We start from the raw sequence: 23,629 nt of genomic DNA, 5'->3' as shown, positions 1-23,629 counted from the left end.
AGAGTTGTAAGTTTGAGCCCCACTCTGGGTATAAAGATAACTTAAAAAAATAAAATCTTAAAAAAAAAGAAGTTTAGAAGATGTACACTATTGGCAAAACTTCAGCGAGCAAACAGGTCTGCTCAATTCAGAATCCAGGTCTCCAATGAGCCTTCTAATTAGAGGAGCCTAGTTCAGAAGACAAGTTTGCATGCTTGTGTCCTAGCTGCAAATGAAGAAGGCTGGGAATTTGAATTAGGAAAACAGAACTCATGAGACTGAAAATCAGTGCCAAAAATAACAAGGTTCAAAAATTTCTAGGCAATCAAAAACCATAACTCGCCTCTTGTCCCCACTATACAGTTTATTTTTCACACAGCATACCAAGTGATATTGTTCAAGTAAAGCCATATCATGTCTGTCCTCTGCTCAAAAACTTCCAAATGTTTCCCCCAACTGCTCAGTCCTAACCATGCATGGCTTACAAGGCTAACCACGAGCCTTATAAGGGACTGCATTCCCCTACTCTACCCCCATAACTGTCTCACCACTCTCCCCTTATGCTGTGTGCCTCATTAGTCTCCTTATCATCCCTCTGCCTAGAACATCTTTTCCCAAAGCAGGGTTGGGCACCACATTTTATTCAGGTATCTACTGAATCTTTGCCGAAGCTTTCTTTGGTCACCCTATCTAAAACCATGTATCCCAGTCACCCTTATTCTAAAAAGCTGCTTTAGTTTTCTTCATATTGTTTCTTACTGACATATATCCCTCCATTATATACCCTTAGTGTCTAGAACAAAGTGAGACAGAAAATAAGTGCTCAATAAATATTTGCTTTAAGAATTAATGAATCCATTCAATGTTTAATGGAAATTTCCATTTTCATTTGTATTTATAAAGAAAGGAGCCTAGTCCTTGCTGATAAGGTATAAATCAACCAGAAAATACATCGTCTTGTGATACTTATTCAAGAAGTATCAGAATTTTTAACATGCCTGGCATTTGCAAAATGCAACGTGTTAAAAATAAAATTGGGGCACCTGGGTGGCTCAGTCGGTTGAGCGTCCGACTTCGGCCCAGGTCATGATCTCGAGGTCCGTGGGTTCGAGCCCCGCGTCGGGCTCTGTGCTGACAGCTCGGAGCCCGGAGCCTGTTTCGGATTCTGTGTCTCCCTCTCTCTCTGACCCTCCCCTGTTCATGCTCTGTCTCTCTCTGTCTCAAAAATAAATAAACATTAAAAAAAAATTTTTTAATAAAAAAATAAAATAAAATTATAGGTCTATTCACCAGGTAATTTCTTTTAAGATTATTCTGAGAGCAAGAGAGAGAGAAAGAGAGAGTGCATGCACACACGCACACATGCACGTGCGCACACACACACACACACACACACAGTCAGGGAGGGACAGAGAGAGGGAGAAATAGAATCCCAAGCAGGCTCCACACTGAGCGTGGAGCCCAACACGGGCTCAATCTCACAGACTGTGAGATCATAATCTGAGCAGAGATCAAGAGTCGGACCCTCAACGTACAGAGGCACCCAGGTGCCCCACCTTCTTTTTGAGAGAGACAGAGAGAGAGAGAGAGAGAGAGAGCGCGCGCGCGCAAGCAAGGGAGAGAGGCAGAAGCAGTAAGAGAGAGAATCTTAAGCAGGCTCTACACTCAGTGCAGAGCCTGATGCAGGGCTCAATCCCACGACCCTGGGATCGTGACCTGAGCGGAAATCAAGAGCAGGACCCTCAACCTACTATGCCACCCAGGCACGCCACCATGTAATTTTTTTTTTTAATTTTCTATTGATGCCACAACTGCATTTCAGGTACTTGTCTCTGCAATTACCTATGCAGATTTTTTATCACCATTTTGCATGACTTTATGGACAATTATAACTCTCATATTCCTACTGCAACTAAGTTTTTCAATTACCATGGCAGGTCAACATATCCTACTTGATGTTCTAACAGTTTAGCAAGCATTATCTTTACTTATAAGTAGAACTAAATTTCATGAGTTAGGACCCCAGCTTTGCCACTTATTTAGCTGAGGGATCTTGCACAAGTTACTTAACATCTCTGTGCCTCAATTTCCCCATCTGTAAAGCAGGTGAAATAGTCTGTACCTAAAGTGTTGTTATATGGATTAAATGAATTAATATACAGAAAGGGCTTAGGAGAATGTACAGTACATAACAGATAAAAATTTAGGAAATTATGTCTAAATTACTATCTAATTTAACTCTTGTACAACTGCACAGAACAAGTATAATTAATCTTAAAATGAGGCACAGAGAGGTTAAGTGACCCACCTAAGACTACAAAACTTCCCTCTAGCTCTAACATTCCAATTCTAAATTTACCCCAAAATGAAAATGAGTTTTTAAAAGTTTCATATTGGGACGCCTGGGTTTCTCAGTCAGTTAAGCGTCCAACTCTTGCTCTCGGCTCGGTTCATCATCTCACGATTCACGGGGTTGAGCCCGAGTCCAGCTCTGAGCAGACAGAGGACAGTGCAGCCTCTGCGTGAGATTCTTGCTCTCTCCCTCTCTCTCAGCCCCTCCTCGACTCACTCTCTCTCTCTCTCTCTCTTCCTCTCTCAAAAATAAAAAAATAAACAATTTTTTAAAAACTTTCATCTTAACAAAAGTTAAAAAGTTAACAATAAAGTCTACAAGTTTTGAGTATAATCAGATAACCATGAAGACATTCTACATTTCCCCTTGGAATCTAATTTCTGCAGTGAATGACAACTGCTAAATACTTTAAAAATAACATCTTTTTAGGAGTGCCTGGCTGGCTTGCTCAGAAGAACATGTGACTCTTAATCTCGGGCTCATGAGTTCAAGCCCCATGTTGAGTGTAGAGATTACTTAAATTAACAAGTAAACTTAAAAATATATATAACATTTTAAAAAATAGATGGAATAGTTGAAAAAAAGCAACTTAGTTTTTATAGAGAAAATTCTAACTCATTCAACTTACCTAGTTTAATTAGCATGTAAAAATACTCAATGAACAAGACCAATACACTAACAAAAATGGTAGTTTCATTCCACTCTAAAGTAAATTTACATAAAAAGACTAATTAGAAGCATTCAAGGCTTTTTTTCCAGACATACTTAGAAACTTAGAATTCTTATATAATTAACAAAAACTAAAATTATTCAGTTCAATGATCATCTGTTCACTTGACACATATGTAATGGGCACTTATTAATATGCTAGACATTGTTTCAGATGCTGGGAATACAGCAGTGGACAAAACAGTTACTGACCCCATGAAGCTTTATTCCAGAGAAGGAAGACAGACAATAAAATAAGCAAGTAAGTAACTTTAGATGGTTATAAGAGTGTAATCACAGGGTAAGCAAATAGAATGCCAAGAAAAGGGTTAGTCTTGAAGTAATCGGAAGACCTCACTAACACGTGAGCACAAACTCTTTTAAGAGGGCCAAGCACAACAATATGTGTACAGTAGTCCTTCCCTTCCTTGTATCTGCAAGGGATACATTCCAAGACCCCCAGGGGAGGCACCAACCCTCGACATACGAGCTTTCCTATACATATATACCTATGATAAAGTTTAACTTATAAATTAGGCACCACAAGAGATTAACAACTAATAATAAAATCGAATAATTAGAATGCTGTAATAAAAGTTATGTGAACGTGGGGCATCTGGGTGGCTCAGTCGGTTAAGTGTCCAACTTTGGCTTTGGTCATGATCATGCGGTTTGTGGGTTTGAGCCCCACATCAGGCTCTGTGCTGACAGTTCAGAGCCTGGAGCCTGCTTCGGATTCTGTGTCTCCCTCTCTCTCTGCCCCTCCCCTGCTCATGCTCTGTCTCTGTCTCTCTCAAAAATAAATAAACATTAAAAAAATTTTTTTAAGTTATGTGAATGTGGTCTCACTCTCAAAAGTATCTTAATGTACAGTACTCACTCTTCTATATGTGATGATACGAGACGATAAAATGTCTTAGTGATAGATGAAGTGAATGACAAAGGCACTGTGACATAAGAGTTGGGCTAATACTGACCTTCTGACACTAAGTTGGGAGTACCATCTACTTCTGGACTGGGGTTGACCTTGCGTAACTGAAACCATGGAAACTAAAACCATGGATAAGGGGAAATTACTATACTTACCACTACTGAACTGCACAAAATGGTCATGATGTTAAGTTTTATGTTATTTGTATTTCACCATTATTTGTAAAATAATTTTAATTTTAAAAATAAAAAACAAAGATGGTAGAAAAAACCGCAATCTAAAAGGGAAGTGTTTCGGGGCGCCTGGGTGGCGCAGTCTGTTGAGCGTCCGACTTCAGCCAGGTCACGATCTCGCGGTCCGTGAGTTCGAGCCCCGCGTCAGGCTCTGGGCTGATGGCTCAGAGCCTGGAGCCTGTTTCCGATTCTGTGTCTCCCTCTCTCTCTGCCCCTCCCCCGTTCATGCTCTGTCTCTCTCTGTCCCAAAAATAAATAAAAAACGTTGAAATAAATAAATAAATAAATAAATAAATAAATAAATAAAAGGGAAGTGTTTCATGTAAAAAGGACTAGCAAAGGCAAAGTCCCAGAGACAGAAGCAAGACTGGCACTTTTTAAAGAGCTCTGTGTAGCTGGAGTGGAATCAAACAAGGGAAGAACTGTAGAGGTACTGTGGGGGAGAAAAGCATACAACGTACGTCACATAGGGCCTTATAAGCCACTTATAAGGACTCTGGCTTTTACTTAAAATAGTGGGCCAGTGAATCGGTTTTTTTTTTTTTAGCTTGCTTTTGCTTTTTTTGAGGTGCAATTCATGTAACACAAAACTCATCATTTTATACATTTTAAAGTACACAATTTGCCAGTAGATGGTCTCTGACTAAAGAAGTACCTTTTGAACAGGATTCCAGACTACTATGTTGAAAAAAGATTGGGAGAACAGGAGAACAGGGAGAACAGTTAACAGGGTTTACAGTGATTAAAGTGAGAAGATGTTGGTTTGTATCAATCCAAAAAGCAGTGGTGCAACTAGTGGGAAATATTCAAAGTCTGCACATACTTTGAAGGAGGAGCTGACAAGATTTGCTGACGGACTGCATACAGAGTACTACATAAAATAACTCCATCCTGCAGCATTCTATGTCTCCTCCTTTCTCTACTGATACTTTATTTTACTCATATATAAAAGCATACTAACAACACTTTACTTTCTGGTCCTCAGTTGTAGTTGCCAGAAATCTAGCCTTCAGAAATCATGTAATAAATTCACATGGTACCTAGTACTTGCAAGCTTCATGAGAAATTTAAACATCCCACACTTAAAAAGAGAAAGTAATCTTCTTGGTTATGTAAGACAATGTCCTTAATCTTATGAGATGCATTAACGAAGTATTTATTGTTACAACTTACTTTAAAATGGTTCAGAGGGGAAAAAAAAAAAAAAATATATATATATATATATGTGGTTTTTTTTTACATCTATTTATATATGAGCAATAAAGCAAGCAAGGCAAAAGATAACCATTAATAAATTTAGGTCAGGGGCACCTGGGTGGCTCAGTGGATTAAGCATACGACTCTAGATTTCGGCTCAGGTCATGATCTCACAGTTTGTGAGTTTGAGCCCCTCCTTGGGCTCCAAGCTGATGGTGTAGAGGCTGCTTGGGATTCTCTTTCTCCCTCCCTCTCTCTATAAAAGTAAGTAAACTTTAAAAAAATAAAATAGGGGCGCCTGGGTGGCGCAGTCGGTTAAGCGTCCGACTTCAGCCAGGTCACGATCTCGCGGTCCGTGAGTTCGAGCCCTGCGTCGGGCTCTGGGCTGATGGCTCAGAGACTGGAGCCTGTTTCCGATTCTGTGTCTCCCTCTCTCTCTGCCCCTCCCCCGTTCATGCTCTGTCTCTCTCTGTCCCAAAAATAAATAAACGTTGAAAAAAAAAATAAAATAAATAAAATAAAAAAATAAAATAAATTTAGATGAAAGGTATACAAATATTAATTGGACTACATATACTTCCAACCTCTCAGAAAGTATAGAAGCTTTTAAGATACAAAGTTAGGAGGGGCGCCTGGGTGACGCAGTCGGTTAAGCGTCCGACTTCTGCCAGGTCACAATCTCGGGGTCGCGTCAGGCTCCGGGCCGTGTCAGGCTCCGGGCTGATGGCTCAGAGCCTGGAGCCTGTTTCCGATTCTGTGTCTCCCTCTCTCTCTGCCCCTCCCCCGTTCATGCTCTGTCTCTCTCTGTCCCAAAAAAAATAAATAAACGTTGAAAAAAAAAAAGATACAAAGTTAGGAAAAAAATAGAGTATATATATCAAGTAAATGCCTATGTGTCAAATTGGTAAAGAATAACTGGATTGGATCTATTAAATGGAGAAAACATAACTAATTTTCAAAATTTTTAAATTAAAAGAAAAAATGGGAGGAAAAGTAAAGCAATACCAGAAAATCACCTACTTGCAAGAGTGATAAAAAAAAAATGGCCAGCAAGTTCTAAGAAGTAGAAGAAAAAACATAACTTGGTCTCCCTTGCTGCTGGAAAGCTTGGAAAGTCTCTCCCTTTTTAAAATTTGAGAATAGTAATTATTTTTTTTTTTACATTTATTTATTTGTGAGAGACAGAGAGCGTGAGCAGAGGAGGTGCAGAGAGAGAAGGAGACACAGAATCAGAAACAGGCTCCAGGCTCTGAACTGTCAGCAAAGAGCCCAACTCAAGGCTCGTACCCACGAACCATGAGATCATGACCTGAGCCGAAATCAGGAGTCTGACACTTAACTGACTGAGCCACCCAGGTGCCCCTATAATGCCTTTTAAGGCATGAGACATGTTTCTTAGAGGCAGTATAGTATTTAATGAATTCAGTATGAATTCTGGAGCCAGACTGACCATGTTCAAATCCTGACACTGAAAAAGTTACCCTCCCTGGTCCTACTCCCTATTTGTAAAATGAAAATAACAGAACCTATCTTTCAGAGATGTTGTAAAGACTGGGCCCTAAGAACATTGCCTGGCATATAATAAGGGTTCCATAAATGAATACTGAATATTATTATTTTCTATATTCCATGAGTATTTTCCATATTCTGCTTACTTTCCACAATGAGGCTACAAACAAAAGCTTCCTTTCCAACTTCTGAATCCAAATCCTACAATCTTCTGTTTAAATCTAAATTAAATATAAGAATAGGGCAAAACACATAGGATGAAAATTTCACCAACATCAAGATTAAAAAATAATCAGAATATATCTTGTTGATGGTGGGTCAATATCATTATCTTTGTATGGAACAGCAATTATACAACAAGCTTTTTTTTCTATCTATATCAAAGAAAGTTATTCTACAATTCTAAGAACGGGACAAGAAAACTCTGCAAACATGTTTTGACATTACAGATCTCCCTATTTACAGAAAAACTCAATTACAATAAATGGGAGGATGTGTAAGAAGAAGCTAAGGCTGGCACATTTCCATTCCTCAGAAAAATTACTTGTAATCAAGTTGTTTTCAACAGACTTTTCACTTGTATAATTCTAAAATTAGGTACGAAGAGCATTTTTCCCCAACAGAAAAGTGTATTTCCTTCCTGAGAAACTTGAGTCATCAACTGTGTCTTAGACATCATACTATGTTGACCAATGCTTCTTGTATTTGATCTTGAAGCACTAAATACCATTGACAAAATTGTTCTCTTGTATGACAAAGTTAAACTTCCAGGAACTATCCTGTCCTTTATTTCAGCAATATACTTAAGTATCTTTACTGTATTCTCAGAAAAGTTACTTCAACAATGTGACTTCAAACTTAAGCCACATTATCAATTTCTTCACTAGAAAGGAGTCAGACCATTTTCTACAAGGAAACATCTATCTACACCTAACAGTTGTAAGTAAAAGTTCACGATTGTAGGGTGTGTTCTACAATTATAAGCATGTTTCAACACACCCACTTTTTGAGATGAAGTGGTTTCTAAAAATTAAAATAATAAAGCTAGCTGGCTCAGAAGTTAAAATAAGCAGCTCTTAAGTCAATTATAAGCTAAATTAATTACAAAGGGCACAAAACATCAATGGTTAAAACGTACTTAATATATTAAATTTCAACCACTAACTTATGAAATACAGCTTAAAAATCCAAAAGTGGAAACATGTATATAATTTAGATTTCTATACTGAATGAAATGCTTTTATACCATTTCAAATAAGAGCAGACACAAGTACAGAGAACAATCCATATAAGAGACTGTGACTTTCAATCTACCTAAACACACACACACACACACACACACACACACACACACTGGGTTCAGCTACAACTGTACTGTTGGTATAGATCTACCCCACACCCTCACTTAATCCCAAACCCATTCTCATTACTTCACCCTTCTCCCGTATTACACCCAAAGCACCTGCCTCTGCCTCCTTCCAGGATATTTGGACGTGCAATTCTGCCAAAGGTGTTAATGATGATAATAAGAGGAAGGGGGAATGAAGTTATAAAAAAAAAAAAAAGATGAAAGTTTTTAAGAACTGAGGAGTTCAAATTTCAAAGAAAATATTTTGTAAAAGTTAATTCTGATTGCAGAAGTTACTGGATGAGTCCCTCAAAACTATCCCACAGAAACTAAAATCCTACTATCCATGGCTCTTCTGGGTTAACAAGCAACTTGTCTGGTTTGGTTTTTAAATAATCTTTGTGAGTTATCAGTCATTCAACCACTATTATAAATTAACAGAATCAGATTTAGTTCCCAACCACAAACTGGAAAATGAAGAATGGGAAATGCTAGAAGATAAATGATAAAGTAAAATTTTCAGAGCTACAGTGCATAGAACACTAGGAGAAAAAGGTTTAAACAGAATAGAAATATGGAAGCTTATGAAACTTGAGTAATCAATTAAGACAGCAAGCGATGGGGCGCCTGGGTGGCGCAGTCGGTTAAGCGTCCGACTTCAGCCAGGTCACGATCTCGCGGTCCGGGAGTTCGAGCCCCGCGTCAGGCTCTGGGCTGATGGCTCGGAGCCTGGAGCCTGTTTCCGATTCTGTGTCTCCCTCTCTCTCTGCCCCTCCCCCGTTCATGCTCTGTCTCTCTCTGTCCCCAAAATAAATAAACGTTGAAAAAAAATTTAAAAAAAAAAAAAGACAGCAAGCGATCAGAAATTTAAAGAAAAAAAAAGGTAAAAAGACTCAAGCTTCCTCTAGAGTTAGGCTTCTCACCCTCAGCACTACTATTTTGGCCAGTAATTCTTTGTTGTGGGGGGCTGTCCCGTGCATTGTAAAATGTTTAGCAGCATCTCTGGCCTCTACCCACTAGATGCCAGTAGCATCCCTCCAGTTGTGACAATCAAAACTGTCTCTAGACCACTGATAAATATTTCAGTGTCTGCTCTGCATATACACTTTACACGTTAATTTTTTAAAGGCTAGAAAACTGCATAAATACTACAATGCAAATTCATAATAATAAGCATTTTAAAAGATTGAATGATTAATATTAAAAAGTTATAAAACTGCACGGGAGAAGGAATTATGTCTTTTCTTGAATTCTATTTTCTAATGCTTGATATCAACTTTCTAGGATTTCAATTTCCAGAAATACATCTTATCTACCTGTATTTTGAAACTAATAGATTTCAAAGGAAAGTAGGCCTGGAAACAACATAATTTTAAAAATATTTATATAACATAGTCTCCAGCATTTTTACAAACTTATACCAATTAATTCTTTTAAAACTATTTTTTAAACTTTTTAAATGTTTATTTAATTTTGAGACAGAGAGCGAGTGGAGGGAGGGGGTACAGAGAGATAGAGGGAGACACAGAATCCAAACCAGGCTCCATGCTCTGAACTGTCAGCACAGAGCCCGATGCCTGGCTCGAACTCATGAACCACGAGATCATGACCTGAGCCGAAGTTGGACGCTTAACCAACTAATTCACCCAATTAATTCTTAAGAAAAGAGGTAGCAAATTAATATCGCACTCAATTCGTAAGTATAGGATTCTATCTATAGTCTTATGAAAACTAAATCCAAAGTTCAAAACGTGTATGAGTATGCCTTGCCATCATCAATGCAAGCAAAGGCAAATGGAAAGACAATTCTGCTCGAAAAATCATATATGTACATTTGACTCAAATGCAAAGATCACATTCTTTTCCCTACTTTATCTCTGAAATAGGAAGTTCATAATTCACATAAAATCAAGAGTACCAAGCATATTCTTGAACCAGAGAGGCTAATTCCAACTTGAGAGTAAACATATACTTGCAAAGTAAAAATATACTTGCTAATGTATCTTTAAATTTAACCCTCCCCTCCACTCCAAATTCACCAAATTTCTACCCTGCAACTATCTGGAGCAGTGCTTCCCATATGATGAGCCACATATTTCTGAAAGACTGTGCAAACTTTTAACCAACATCCAACAAAATTATTAGTTTGCAAGTAAGATAAAATCCCAGACTCTGACATACATCCCACACTAGAACCTATCTAGATTCAAAATCTTACGATGTCTTATTTTCAACTTCAAACACTGAGGTCCTCTAAGTTTTATAAAACTATACTCTCTCCAGTGCAACAGCCTCTGAGATGTGCATTCAACAGTGAGCCCTCAATAAACTTTGTTAGCTTCACTTTAAACTTCCGCCAAGTTTTACCAGTTTTTCTTCTGTGAGATTTCTTGTTCTATCCTTATTTATTTCTACAATTACTACCCTAATCAAGGACTCAAACACATAATTCATCAAGCAGCTAACGTATCCCCTACTGTATCATATCCCACCTCCTCAACATGGATTCCAACCAACATTCCATAATACTCTACCTTGCAGTTATCATGGCCTAGAATATGAATAATTGGAGTCTTGGTTATCATGGCCCAGTTAGCACTTCTCATTTCCTGCCATGGACTCTCCGTTCCAGGCAAGTAAGCCTACAAGAACCTTACTAGACTGTTATGTCATTCCCTTTTCTCAAAAAGCTTTCCCCAACTGGCTAATGTTCCTTTAGCTTAATAAATCCTCATTTCAACTGCAACTACAATACATAATTGGAACTGTATTTTTATATCTTGGCATTTCTGTCTACGCTGACAAACTCAGTGCTTTTTACTCCTCACTCAAGACTGTAGCTTCACGACTCCTACTAACCACAGACTACAATAAACTGGTGACTAAACAGCAATGTTCTCACTGTACACATTCTCACACTGTTTACTTGGAATTGTAATAGCTTCAGAATGAATTCACCCAGTATCAAAAGGAGTCTACATTCTCTAAGAACTATTCTCAGTACTGCTATTTCCTGCAACCTAGTGAGACAGGACTGTCCCTACTGGTACCAAGGCAAAGCCTTCACACAGCAGGACAGCAATGTTACTGCCCTCACGGGAATCAAACTGGTAGGATTATTAGTTTTTCCTTTTATTCTTATTATAACATTGCTTTCTTTACCTAGTATAAAAATTGACAACTAAACTAGTTAGAATTACTGGATTTTTATTCACAAAAAGCAGCCATTTTAGAGTTGCTTGGAAGAATCACTAACAATCATTAAATAAATCAATTCCTCCTTAAAAAAAAATCTGGGGCTCTTTACCCAAGCATATCACAGAGAGTTGCCCATGTGCAAACAGTCCAAATGCAAATCAATTCCTAGAATTTGGAATGTCTGCCCTGTGACTTGGGGCTCAGATTTGAAAACACTGTGTTTTTCTGTCCACACTCTTTCACATATACAATTTATCTCCCCATTAGTGGCCACACAGGCCTCTCACTGAAACTTGTGTTGGCAGCTTTAACCAACGACTATGCTAGCCCTGCCCCCCAACTTCTCCACACACACAAATTCCATTTTTGTTACTCCACATATATATTTTATGCTAGACCATTCCAAAAATATACCTCCAACTTTGGCAAAAGTTTTCTAACCATTAGAATGCGATATTAATTCAAAGGCAGACAAATTTAACTTTATGCAAATCACAAAGTCACTGAAACCATATGTAACACACAACAGTTACTTACTGCAAACAATAAAACACATTCTGATAGTATGGGGAGCCTCTATCACCTACCTTTTACCTAACTGCTTCTTTAAATACAGAGAACAGTTGTCTTAACTTGCAGTTTACATTCCTGAAGAGACTATTGCAATTGCCTATATTAAGATGTGGTTAATATCAACAATCTAGCATATTAGTTTTGAACCACAGTACTCATGATTCAGATCTAGAAATGATCTACCTGTAGCCATATGAGTGTGCATTTTATTATTGTGTCTTCCTTTACTCATCATTTTTCTCTCTTCATTCTACCCTGCCTCTCTTTAACTAGCAAAATACATTGGTACAACATCATCCTAATTGTTCAGAACAAGACAACCCCAACACTAAACTCCCCAAACCAAACACATATGTTAAAATAGATAGATAGATAGATAGATATAGATATATATTTTTCATATATACATATATACACACAGACGCACACACATATATATGTATATATACAAAGCTCATGTACATGTATTCCATAGAAGATGCAGAACTTATTCATTCCACCTTGTGTGTAAATGTATCAAGTACAGTTATTTAGTTTCCCCACAGAAAATGTATTAGGAACAACTAATTAGAAGGTGATATCCTAAAAGTTTGCAAGAAAGTCAGGAAATCTAACGAAAAAGTTGGAAATACTATTGAAACTAGGTACAAAAATAAAAAGCACAATCACTTAGAATACCCATTTCAATTGCTTCTGGGAAAATTAAAAACAAAAACAAAAAACCAGAAATGACAATACAGACCAAGAACAAGAACAATTGTTCTTTATACTAATCCTCAATCCTTTAAAAAAAAGATTAAAGTCGGGGCGCCTGGGTGGCGCAGTTGGTTAAGCGTCCGACTTCAGCCAGGTCACGATCTCGCGGTCCGTGAGTTCGAGCCCCGCGTCAGGCTCTGGGCTGATGGCTCAGAGCCTGGAGCCTGTTTCCGATTCTGTCTCTCCCTCTCTCTCTGCCCCTCCCCCGTTCATGCTCTGTCTCTCTCTCTGTCCCAAAAATAAATAAAAACATTGAAAAAAAAATTAAAAAAAAAAAAAGATTAAAGTCAGCCCATTTTAAGGACACAGTAAATGTGTAATACATCTTAGAAAAGCTTCCATCAAAAATTGCCAAAATTTTACAAGTCTAAGTCCCAGAGACTTGTTATTTGGGAATCTTCCCATATGTGAACCTGTCACTGTCATCTCCCAACAATGTTGGAACATGTAGCTTATTGCTGAATGTATTACTCCATTTCATTTTATGAATTCAAAGGCAGAGTTTATGTTTATAACCTGTCCTTAAAAGAAAGGAAGCCTAAGTTTTTACTTACATGACCCTCAACCACTTTTTTCTGAGTCTCATCAAGTAGAAAAAGAAATGGTTTCTTATTTGCTCACTGAAATAAAGTGATTCAGAAAAATTATAACCATCATTCTTTAAGACCTTCAAATTGTTGGGGTGCCTGGGTGGCTCAGTCAGTTAAGCGTCCCACTTCAGCCCAGGTCAGGATTTCATGGTTCGTGAGTTCAAGCCCCACATCGGGCTCTGTGCTGACAGCTTAGAGCCTGAAGCCTGCTTCAGATTATGTGTCTCTCTCTGGATCCCTCCCCTCCCTGTTCGTGCTCTCTCTCTCCAAAATAAACAAACATTAAAAAACAAATTACAGGGGCGCCTGGGTGGCGCAGTCGGTTAAGCGTCCGACTTCAGCCAGGTCACGATCTCGCGGTCCGTGAGTTCGAGCCCCGCGTCAGGCTCAGGGCTGATGGCTCAGAGCCTGGAGCCTGTTTCCGATTCTGTGTCTCCCTCTCTCTCTGCCCCTCCCCCGTTCATGCTCTGTCTCTCTCTGTCCCAAAAATAAAAAAATAAATAAAAAAAAAAAACGTTGAAAAAAAAAAACAAATTACACTGGGGCGCCTGGGTGGCGCAGTCGGTTAAGCGTCCGACTTCAGCCAGGTCACGATCTCGCGGTCCGTGAGTTCGAGCCCCGCGTCAGGCTCTGGGCTGATGGCTCAGAGCCTGGAGCCTGTTTCCGATTCTGTGTCTCCCTCTCTGTCTGCCCCTCCCCCATTCATGCTCTGTCTCTCTCTGTCCCAAAAATAAATAAACGTTGGAAAAAAAAAAAAAATTACAAAAAAAAAAAAAAAGACCTTCAAATTGTTATCATGGAAACAGGAATTTTTTTAATACCAAATAATCTAATGGTACATAAAAAAAAAAAGCACTGTGTATGCCAAAGCTTTTAACAAATTTTTAAGACTACTGAAGAAATAAAGAATTACAAAAAAATATAATAAAAGTTGGATAAGAGGTTACAGTCAAAAAAATAGTTTTAAAAGATTGGGTTCATCTATGCAAGCTGAAGCCAAGGCAGAGATGCAAATAGCATACTCACAGGATCCACACCAGTAACAAAAATGAGTGAAGCAGGCCAAGTGTATTACCAGTAATTGCACTGATAGTAACTGCACTGACTGGTAGCACATGCCCAGTCTAAAAAGAACAGCTACTGCTCTCTACCACTCTGCTACAGACAATGGGAATGCAGCCCAGAAGAGCCTGGGGTTTCCAATTCTTCCCCCCAAATTCCAGAAATTCACAAATTTCATTGAGAAATTTCCCAATTTTTCAATGTTGAGAACTAGTTGAAATCTAAAGACACCGCAAATCAAACAAAACACATCTCTAAGGTGTTTTAGTCCAGGGGCCACCTTTGAGCTAATATGTGAAAACTGCTTTCAAAAAGGCTAGGAGGGGGCAATGAGTAAAAAGTTCAGGCTTTGAGGTTAAGCTGGCTTGGGTTTGAAGATCTAATTCACCACTCAGCAGGTGGATGATGCTCAAGAAATTATTTCATCAAGCCTATTCCTTCAACTGTAAAATATCACCACTCTCTCATAAATGCTGACAAGTGAAACTCCTAACACAGTATCAGACACACAAAAGACATCAGAGAAATGTCCCTTCCTCCCCCTCCTTAACCCTGCAAGTTCTTTGTAAAATGTAAAAGAGATCAGATAAGAAACACCCCAGAAAATCTTAAACAAGTTATAAAAAGAACATCAGAAAACAAAGGTGCCTGCTATGCCCATTTTCCCTCAACCCCTGCTACTCAGAGAGCTCCTGTACAGAGAAGACATAGTTAATGTAGGGCATGACTTGAATGGGCCTCAAGATGATACAGCTAACTGGATTATCAATCTCAAGTTAAAAAGATGAACAGTCAGAACTCTTAAAGACAGAGACCAAAAAAAAAAAAAAAAAAAAATCTGTCTCTCATTAATTTCATAGACCCTTATAGAAGTGAGAGAAATTGCTTAAGCTTAAGCTTTGATACTTTTAATACTGTTGGCCAAACTTCCAGAAAACTTATTTCTAGAGAATGCATGGTACAAAGCAAATCATTTACACTGGATTTTTAAATATAAAAAAACATGCCACACTCTAAACTTCATTTCATATATAATTTCATCAAGTACTACTGGACTGAATACTGCTAGGGCTAAAATATCTTTGCTCCTCTCAAACACACTAATTTTTAAAAAGAGAAAAGACAACAACTCTCCAAAATATTTGTGTTAAAAAGTAATATTCACACATACATAAAAATTCCTTGCACTATATTTACTCAGAATAGTTTCAATAAATTTCTACTACCGTTACGAATAATAAAGAAAAGATTTTTATGTATACATTTGAATACATGTCTGTTAAGACACTAACTCTGGAAACTTTACGGGATCTTCCTACAAATACAATGGACTGAGACATATGTTAGAAATGAACAGCCTTAGGAAAGCTGAAGTTTTAGGATTCTAAACACTTTCATTCTCTCTTCTAACTTTCCACTTGTCATATTAAAAGAAAAATTAATGCAAAACAATGATTGGCAAATCAAAATGGGGGAAGCAACTAAAACCATTTATTAAGAACGTAAAAGTGATCTATACTTTAAAGTTAAATCTATACTTTAAAGTTAAATCCAACTTCTCCTAATATACATAAACATATTCATTTCTTTCATACGCTAAAACAAGTACATTCAATTCGAATGTATTCTATTCTGCATATCATCATCATATAAACTTCTTACAAACTTGACCATAAATATAAATACCTCAAATTCGTATTTAAAGGTAGTTCCTATCACAATAAAATCACAAATATCTCCATATGCCCAAAGTCTACAATCTTGATGCTAATTTTAAAATGGAAGTTTCTTATTAGTGTCTTTAAGTTCTGCTTAAAATAAACATAAAAAAAATCAAAAAGTAAGTAACCTTTTAATGTTTAATGCAATGATACTTTCTGAATGACTCGAGAGTTTTGAATTTAGATTTTTGTGTAAGAAGGGTCTTAACCCACAAAGATTATGCCGTTAATTCACTTTTTCTTCAACCATCAGGCTACACCAGTTTCTATTCTGTTTCATTCCTTAAAAACAAAAGTCATTTTATATATTACCACTCCTCAGTAGTTTAAAGTACCTCATTTGTTTGTCTTACTTTTTACCACCTTCTAGAAATCAAGACTCCAACACCTGACTATAATCACAAATAGAACAGACAGAAAAATGATTTGTTGGAAGCCACATACAGAACGTAATACAAATGTTAAGTAAAAAGGCCCTTGTAAGAGTTTGCAGCACATGATACTTCTTAAAACTAAACATCTACTAGAAGCTCTTAATCTAAAATGTGTATCTAACAAAAGAACACCACAAACTACAACAAATATGTACCTACAAAATATCATTCTCTGACTAAGTAGAACTCAAGTCGAAAATACACTTGGCTCTGCAATCGCCAAGTTAAAGTGACAAAGAACAGAAACAACGCACTACTTAAAATATACAGCATTTTCTAAGTGATCACATTAGGCTATACTCATCCAAAGCATTCCGGGAATTTTTTTAATTCAGTGCTTTTAAACACACTTTGAGGTGTTTTAAGTATACTTTGGGCAAAGGCAAAAACTTTACCTGAAATAAAGCCCTTTACACAACAACAAAACAATGCAGCCGGTCCTAGGATACGCTGGAAATAAAAATCGTCTTCAAAACCCGAGTTACCAAAAAAGTATCCGCTTACGGTAAATTTAACTCCAATTTGCGGGGTGGGATAGTTGCTACAGTCTGACAACCCACTAACTACACTGTTCGTCTACTCCACCTCAGAGTTTAAGAAAACTCAAGTTGTGGGTCACCCAGGGAGTGTCCCTCTAACAGACACAATCCAACCTGCAGATCAAAGAACATCCCGAAACGGCTTACCTTTCTCCCCACCAAACCCTTTCCCCTGGGCAACAGAATGTTTTCACTGAGCATAAACACACCCTCCTGAGAGCTGTCTCCAAACACTCGGGCAGAGGCAGGGCACTATCGACAGCGGAAGCGACTCGTCTCAGACAAGCAGGGGACCACTGTTACCCCTCCACGGGCTGCCCCTCTGCAGAACCGGGTCAGTCTGGATCGCCGCGCGGGGTAAAGAACAATACATCAGCCCCGCCGCACACATCGCAACTTCCCACGAGCCTGCGCGGCGGTTCCCCGCGGTGGAGCGGACTCCAGAATCCCCCACCGGGCAGAGGCTGGGGACGGAAGGAGGGAGGCAAAGACTGCCGGCCCCGCGGCGACTGCCCGTCCCGGCAACCCGGCGAGCAGGCTGGAGGTATGGAGCCCCCGGCCTGGGCTCCACGGCTCACGCCCGGCGACTCGGATCTCCAGACTATTTCTCTGGGAGGCGACCCCCGCTTCCCGTGGCGCCGGGGCAGTGGGGGTAGGGAAGGCCTCGGCGGAGGCTCGGAGCCTCCACGGCCCGCCACGGAAGGGAACGCGGTCGGGGCGCGGGGGACAATAGGGAGCCGGGAGTGCTGCGCGCCGGAGTGGCGCCGCCGGCCGGCCGGGCTGACTGACGCGCCCGCCGCGCGGCGCGACTGGGCTCCGCTCGACCCGGCCGCCGCTGCCGCCGCGCGGTCCGCGGTGGTCAAGGCGTCCCCGGCGTTCGGGGTCGTGCCTCACCTCCCAGCCCCGCCGCCCAGGAGAGGAGCAGAATTAACACTCTCAGCAACACCATCTTCCGCGGCCGCCGCCTCCTCACGGGTTAACAGCAGCACATCGATCCGGAGGGAGAAGCTGAAGGGGCTTGGTCCGGAGTCTCCACGGGAAGCCGGGACCTCCCCTGGCAAGAGAAACGGCGAAGCACCTCCCTCTCGCTCCACTTCAGGGGCCGGCAAAGCTCCCAGCTCCTCCAAAACAGGGACCTCCCTCCCCCTCGTTCGTTTCCTTCCTCCCTTCCCCGCGTTCCTTCCCCGCGTTCCTTCCCTCTTCTCTACCTCCCTCCCCCGAGCCTGGGGCCTCCGCCTCCTTCCTCACCACGTGACGCACCGGTGCCCAACCAGCAGGCCCAGCCGCACCCCTTCCTCCCGACCCTCCCCCTCCCCCAGGCACCCCAGGGGCGGGCGCATGCGCACGGGGCCCGGTTCCCGGGCTGCTAGGCCTGCCGCCGCTTCCTGTCCGCCGGCGGAGAGCTGGGATTGGGTTTGGGAGGCGGGGTTTCTCCTGGTCCCGCCCCCCCAACGAGAGAGCAGCTCTGCAGAGCTAACCGGGCTCCCTAGTTCTTATCGCTGCTAATGACCGTCCCCAAGGCTAAAACGGGAGAGTGAAGGATGTTAAGAGGCCGCTTTTGTCTTAACTTCGCATGAAAGGGAGATTTGTATTTCTTTTTTTTTCTGCCTCGGGTGGTGCACGACATCACCCAAGTAAACGAAAGCAAAGTCCCAACAAGCGACAGCCACCAGTGATCAAAACAGATGTAAAACCTTCAAGCCCAGAAAGGAAAGACGTAGCCTATGGCATTTTTTCTGAATTGTTTAAAAATTTGTCGCAGATAAGGCTTTGGCCATTCTAAATGCGTGCAGCTTAAATCACATGGTCCTAAATCTCCTGCCCAAAGCATGTCCTCTTTACCACTCTCTTTTTCATATCTCTGAGGAAAACTCTCTTATCGTCCTCACCCCAACTTCTTTGAAGCTCATGTGTGGTTTCTCAGTAACTCACTTTGGTTCTTTAAACTTCTGTTCCATGGATTAAAGACTTAAACATAGAACATGAAACCGTGAAACTCCTAGAAGAAAACAAGGGAAAAGCTCCTTGACATTGGTCACAAGCAACAAAAGCCAAATAAGTGGGACTACATCAAACTACACGGGGTAATGAACAATCAGAATGAAAAGGCAACCTATAGAATGAGAGGAGATATTTGCAAATAAAAAATATATAAAGAATTTACACAACAGCAAAGAAACAAATTATCCAATTTAAAAATAGGCAGAGGACCCAAATAGACATTTTTCTAAAGAAAACATACAGATGGCCACAAACACATGAAAATATGCTCATCATCACTAATTATCAGAGAAACACAAAACCACAATGAGGTATTACTTTATGTCAGAATGGCTAAAATCAAAAGCACAAGAAATAACAAGTGTTGGTGAGAATGTGGAGAAAAGGGATTCCTTGTGCACTGTTGGTGGGAATGCAAAATAGGTGCAGCCACTGTGGAAAACAGTATGGAGATTCCCCAAAAAGTTAAAAATAGGGGCACCTGTCTAACTTAGCAGAGCATGCAACTTTTTATCTCAGGGTTGTAAGTTTTTTTTTTTTTTTCAACGTTTATTTATTTTTGGGACAGAGAGAGACAGAGCATGAACGGGGGAGGGGCAGAGAGAGGGAGACACAGAATCGGAAACAGGCTCCAGGCTCTGAGCCATCAGCCCAGAGCCTGACGCGGGGCTCGAACTCACGGACCGCGAGATCGTGACCTGGCTGAAGTCGGACGCTTAACCGACTGCGCCACCCAGGCGCCCCTCAGGGTTGTAAGTTTAAGCCCCATGTTGGGTGTAGAGATTACTTAAAATTTTTAAAAATCTTGGGGCGCCTGGGTGGCTCAGTGGGTTGAGCATCCAACTCTTGATTTCAGCTCAGGTCATGCTCCCAGGATCATGATCCCAGGGTCAGACCTGCATCACGCCTGCTTAAGATTAAGATTCTCTCCCTCTGGCCCTCTCCCCTACACGCTCACTTGCTCTCTCTCTTAAAAAAAAAAAATTGTTTATCTTAAAAAAGTTAAAAATAGAATTATAGGATCCACTAATTACACTAGAAATGTATAGAATTGTTGAATCCTCATGTTGTACACCTGAAACTAATATAACACTGTATGTTAATTATACTTGAATAAAAAATAACTTTTTTATTAAAGATTTTTTTAAGTAATCTCTATACCCAATATGGGACTTGAATTTATTAAACCCCAAGATCAACAGTCACAGGCTCCACCAACTGAGCCAGCCAGCATCCTAAAAAATAAATTTTTAAAATAAGCAGAGGAACTGAATAGACACTTTTCCAAAGAAGATATCCAAATGGCCAACAGTACAACACTGATCATCAAGAAAATACAAATCCAAACCACAATCCTCACTATTAGAATGGCTATCATCAAAAAGACAGGAGATAATAAGTGTTAGCAAGAATGCGAAGAAAAGGGAAGCCATATGCACTGTTGATGGGAAGGTAAACTGGTGCAGCCATTATGGAAAATAGTTCCTCAAAAAATTAAAAATAGGACTACCATATGATCCAGCAACCCCACTTCTGGGTATACATCCACAGAAAATGAAATCAGAACATTGAAGAGAAATGTGTACTCCCGTGTTCATGGTACAATTATTCACAATAGTCACAACATGGAAACAACTAAAGTGTCCCTCCATAGATGAATGGATAAAGGAGATATAGTATATACATAACAACAGCATATTATTCAGCCATGAGAAAGAAGGAAATCCTGCCATTTGCCACATCAGGGGTGAACTCTGAGGGCATTATGCTAAATGAAATAAGAGATCTGATATTGTGTGATCATGCTTATATATGGAATCTAAAAAAGCCAAACTCATAGAAACAAAGAGTAGATTGATGATTACCAGGGGCTGGGGATAGAGAGAGGGAAATGTTGGTTAAAAGGCACAAACTTCTAGTTATAAGATGAGTACAATCTGGAGCTCTAATGAACAGCATGGTGACTATAGTTAATACTGTATTACATACTTGAAAGTTGTGAAGAGAGTGGACTTTAAATGTTCTCACCACAAAAAAGAAATGGTAATTATGTGAGGTGTTAGAAGCGTTAACTAACCCCACTGTGATAATTATTTTGCAATATTGTGTATCAAACCAGCACATTATACATCTTAAACTTACACAATGTTATATGTTGGATATATCTTGATAAAGCTGGAAAAAATAAAGTTGAATAAAAGTACATGATTCAGTGGCATTTAGTACATTCATACTGCTGTACAACCATCACCACTATCTAGTTCCATAACATATTCATATGGCAAATAAGGGAGAAAGGGCACTTTTATTTCATTAACTAGAACTTTTTAAAAAATGTTTATTTTTGAGAGAAAGCGAGAGAGAATGCAAGTGGGGCAGAGGCAGAAAGAGGGGGACAGAGAATCCAAAGCAGGCTCTGCGCTGACAGCAGCGAACCAGATGTGGGCTCAAACTCGCAAACTGCAAGATCATGACCTGAGTGGAAGTCAGACACCCAACTGACTGAGCCATGTAGGTGCCCCTTAACTAGAACTTTTTTTTTTAATGTTTTTATTTATTTTTGAGAGATAGACAGAGCATGAGCTGGGGAGGGGCAGAGAGAGAGACACACACACAGAATCTGAAGCAGGCTCCAGGCTCTGATCTGTCAGCACAGAGCCCGACGTGGGGCTTAAACTCTTGAACTGGGAGATCATGACCCGGGCCGAAGTCGGATGTTCAACCAACTGAGCCACCCAGGCACCCCTTAACTACAACTTTTTGATGGCATTTAACTAGATATTCTTTTATCTATTTGGCATCCTGTTTCAATAGGCTGAATTCAGAAATATAAATACTAGTAGTATCATTATTAATAATAAAATGGTATTCCTATACTTTTTATGCTGTATATTTTTTAAATTTGTTACCCTTTGCCTAAGTCAAGAGTATGCTTCTTTGTCAGTTTGACAAATACATTATTATAGTTTTGCTCTAACGTTAATAAATACAGTCAGTCAGTAATTCCAAAACCATCATTAAGAGCTTCCATTTATCAAGGTGCTTGGATAGCTCAGTTGTTTTAGTGTCTGACTTCAGTTCAGGTCATGATCTCATGGCTCATGAGTTCAAGCCCCATGTGGGACTCTGTGATGACAGCTCAGAGCCTGGAGCCTGCTTTGGATTTTGTGAGCTTTGAATTCTCTCTCTCCGCCCCTCCCCTGCTCACACTCTGTCTCTCTCCTTCAACAATAAATCAACATGAAAAAAAAATCTTTCTTAAAGAGCACATCCATTTATAATGAGGTACCTGGCTGGCTCAGTCAGTACATCATGTGACTCAATCTCAGGATCTTGGGTTCAAGATCCAAGATGGGTGTGGAGCCTACTTAAAAGTAAAAATAATAACAACAATAATAATAAATGGAATTATTAAAGGATGACAGGGAGGCCTGGGTGGCTCAGTGTGTTAAGAGTCAAACTTTAGCTGAGGTCACGGTCTCACCTTTTGTGAATTCAAGCCCCTCATCAGGCTCCTCAATGACCATGCAGAGCCTGCTTGAGAGTCTCTCTCTCTCTCTCTCTCTCTCTCTCTCTCTCTCTCTCTCCCCTCCCCCTCTACCCCTCCTGTGCACTCTCTCTCTCTCTGTCTCTCAAGAAAACAAAACAAAAAACAAAAACCTTAAAGGATGGCAGAGTTTCATGAACTTTTTTTCCATTTCTTAAAAGACACAGTTACCTGCAAACATTACATTGTCTATCACCTTTGCTTATTACTATTCTCTTTTGGTGGTGCTGTCAACAATTATATTTTGATTTTCCAGTTATTCGACTATCTTGCGGCATGTTTCATGTTGCACAGTATATAATTAGTTTTATTATAATTATTTTAAATTAATTTTTATAATTGACTTATGATGGTTAGAGGCAAATGACACTTTCTCTTTGAATTCAACTGGAAAGAATCCAAAATCATATTTTGCATTACCAAGATGACCACTGAATATTACACTTAAGGTTGTGTCCCTTTTTGGGCACCTGGGTGGCTCAGTCTATTGCATGTGACTTCACCTCAAGTCATGATCTCCTGGTTTGTGAGTTAGAGCCCCACCTTGGGCTCAGAGCCTGCTTCAGATCATCTGTCTCCCTCTTTCTGTCCATCCCCTGCTTATGCACTCTCTTTCTCTCAAAAATAAATAAACATTAAAAAAAATAGATTCATGAGCCTCAAGTCAAGCTTTGTGCTGACAGCTCAAACCCTGGAGCCTGCTTCAGATTCTGTGTTTGCCTCTTTTTTGCCCCTCCCCAGCTCATGTTATGTCTCTCTCTCAAAAATAAAGAAACATTAAGAAAAAATCTTAGAAAAATAAATAAATGAACTTTAAAACTCTTTAAAAAAAAAGGAATACAGGGGTGCCTGGGTGGCTCAATCCGTTAAGCGTCCGACTTCAGCTCAGGTCATGATCTCGCGGTCCGTGAGTTCGAGCCCCGCGTCGGGCTCTGGGCTGATGGCTCGGA

At 39.9% G+C, this 23,629-nt stretch overlaps 1 protein-coding gene across 1 annotated transcript in view; it reads right to left on the bottom strand.

Moving 5' to 3' along the window:
- Window positions 1–18,292, bottom strand: part of ADAM10 (ADAM metallopeptidase domain 10) — a 137,700-nt gene extending 119,408 nt beyond the window's left edge. Inside the window, exon 1 of the mRNA XM_047075053.1 lies at window positions 18,026–18,292. Coding sequence (XP_046931009.1) covers window positions 18,026–18,080 — 55 coding nt within the window. The 5' untranslated portion in view covers window positions 18,081–18,292. The remainder of the gene's footprint in view (window positions 1–18,025) is intronic.
- Window positions 18,293–23,629: the final 5,337 nt, after the last annotated feature.

Source organism: Lynx rufus, unplaced genomic scaffold, assembly GCF_022079265.1.
Source record: "Lynx rufus isolate CCGP_SWC_20201006 ecotype Redwood Valley unplaced genomic scaffold, mLynRuf1.p SCAF_13, whole genome shotgun sequence".
In the NCBI taxonomy this organism is placed as follows: domain Eukaryota; kingdom Metazoa; phylum Chordata; class Mammalia; order Carnivora; family Felidae; genus Lynx; species Lynx rufus.
Note: the sequence above shows the minus strand (reverse complement) of the source record. Positions and strands in the feature narration are given on the sequence as shown.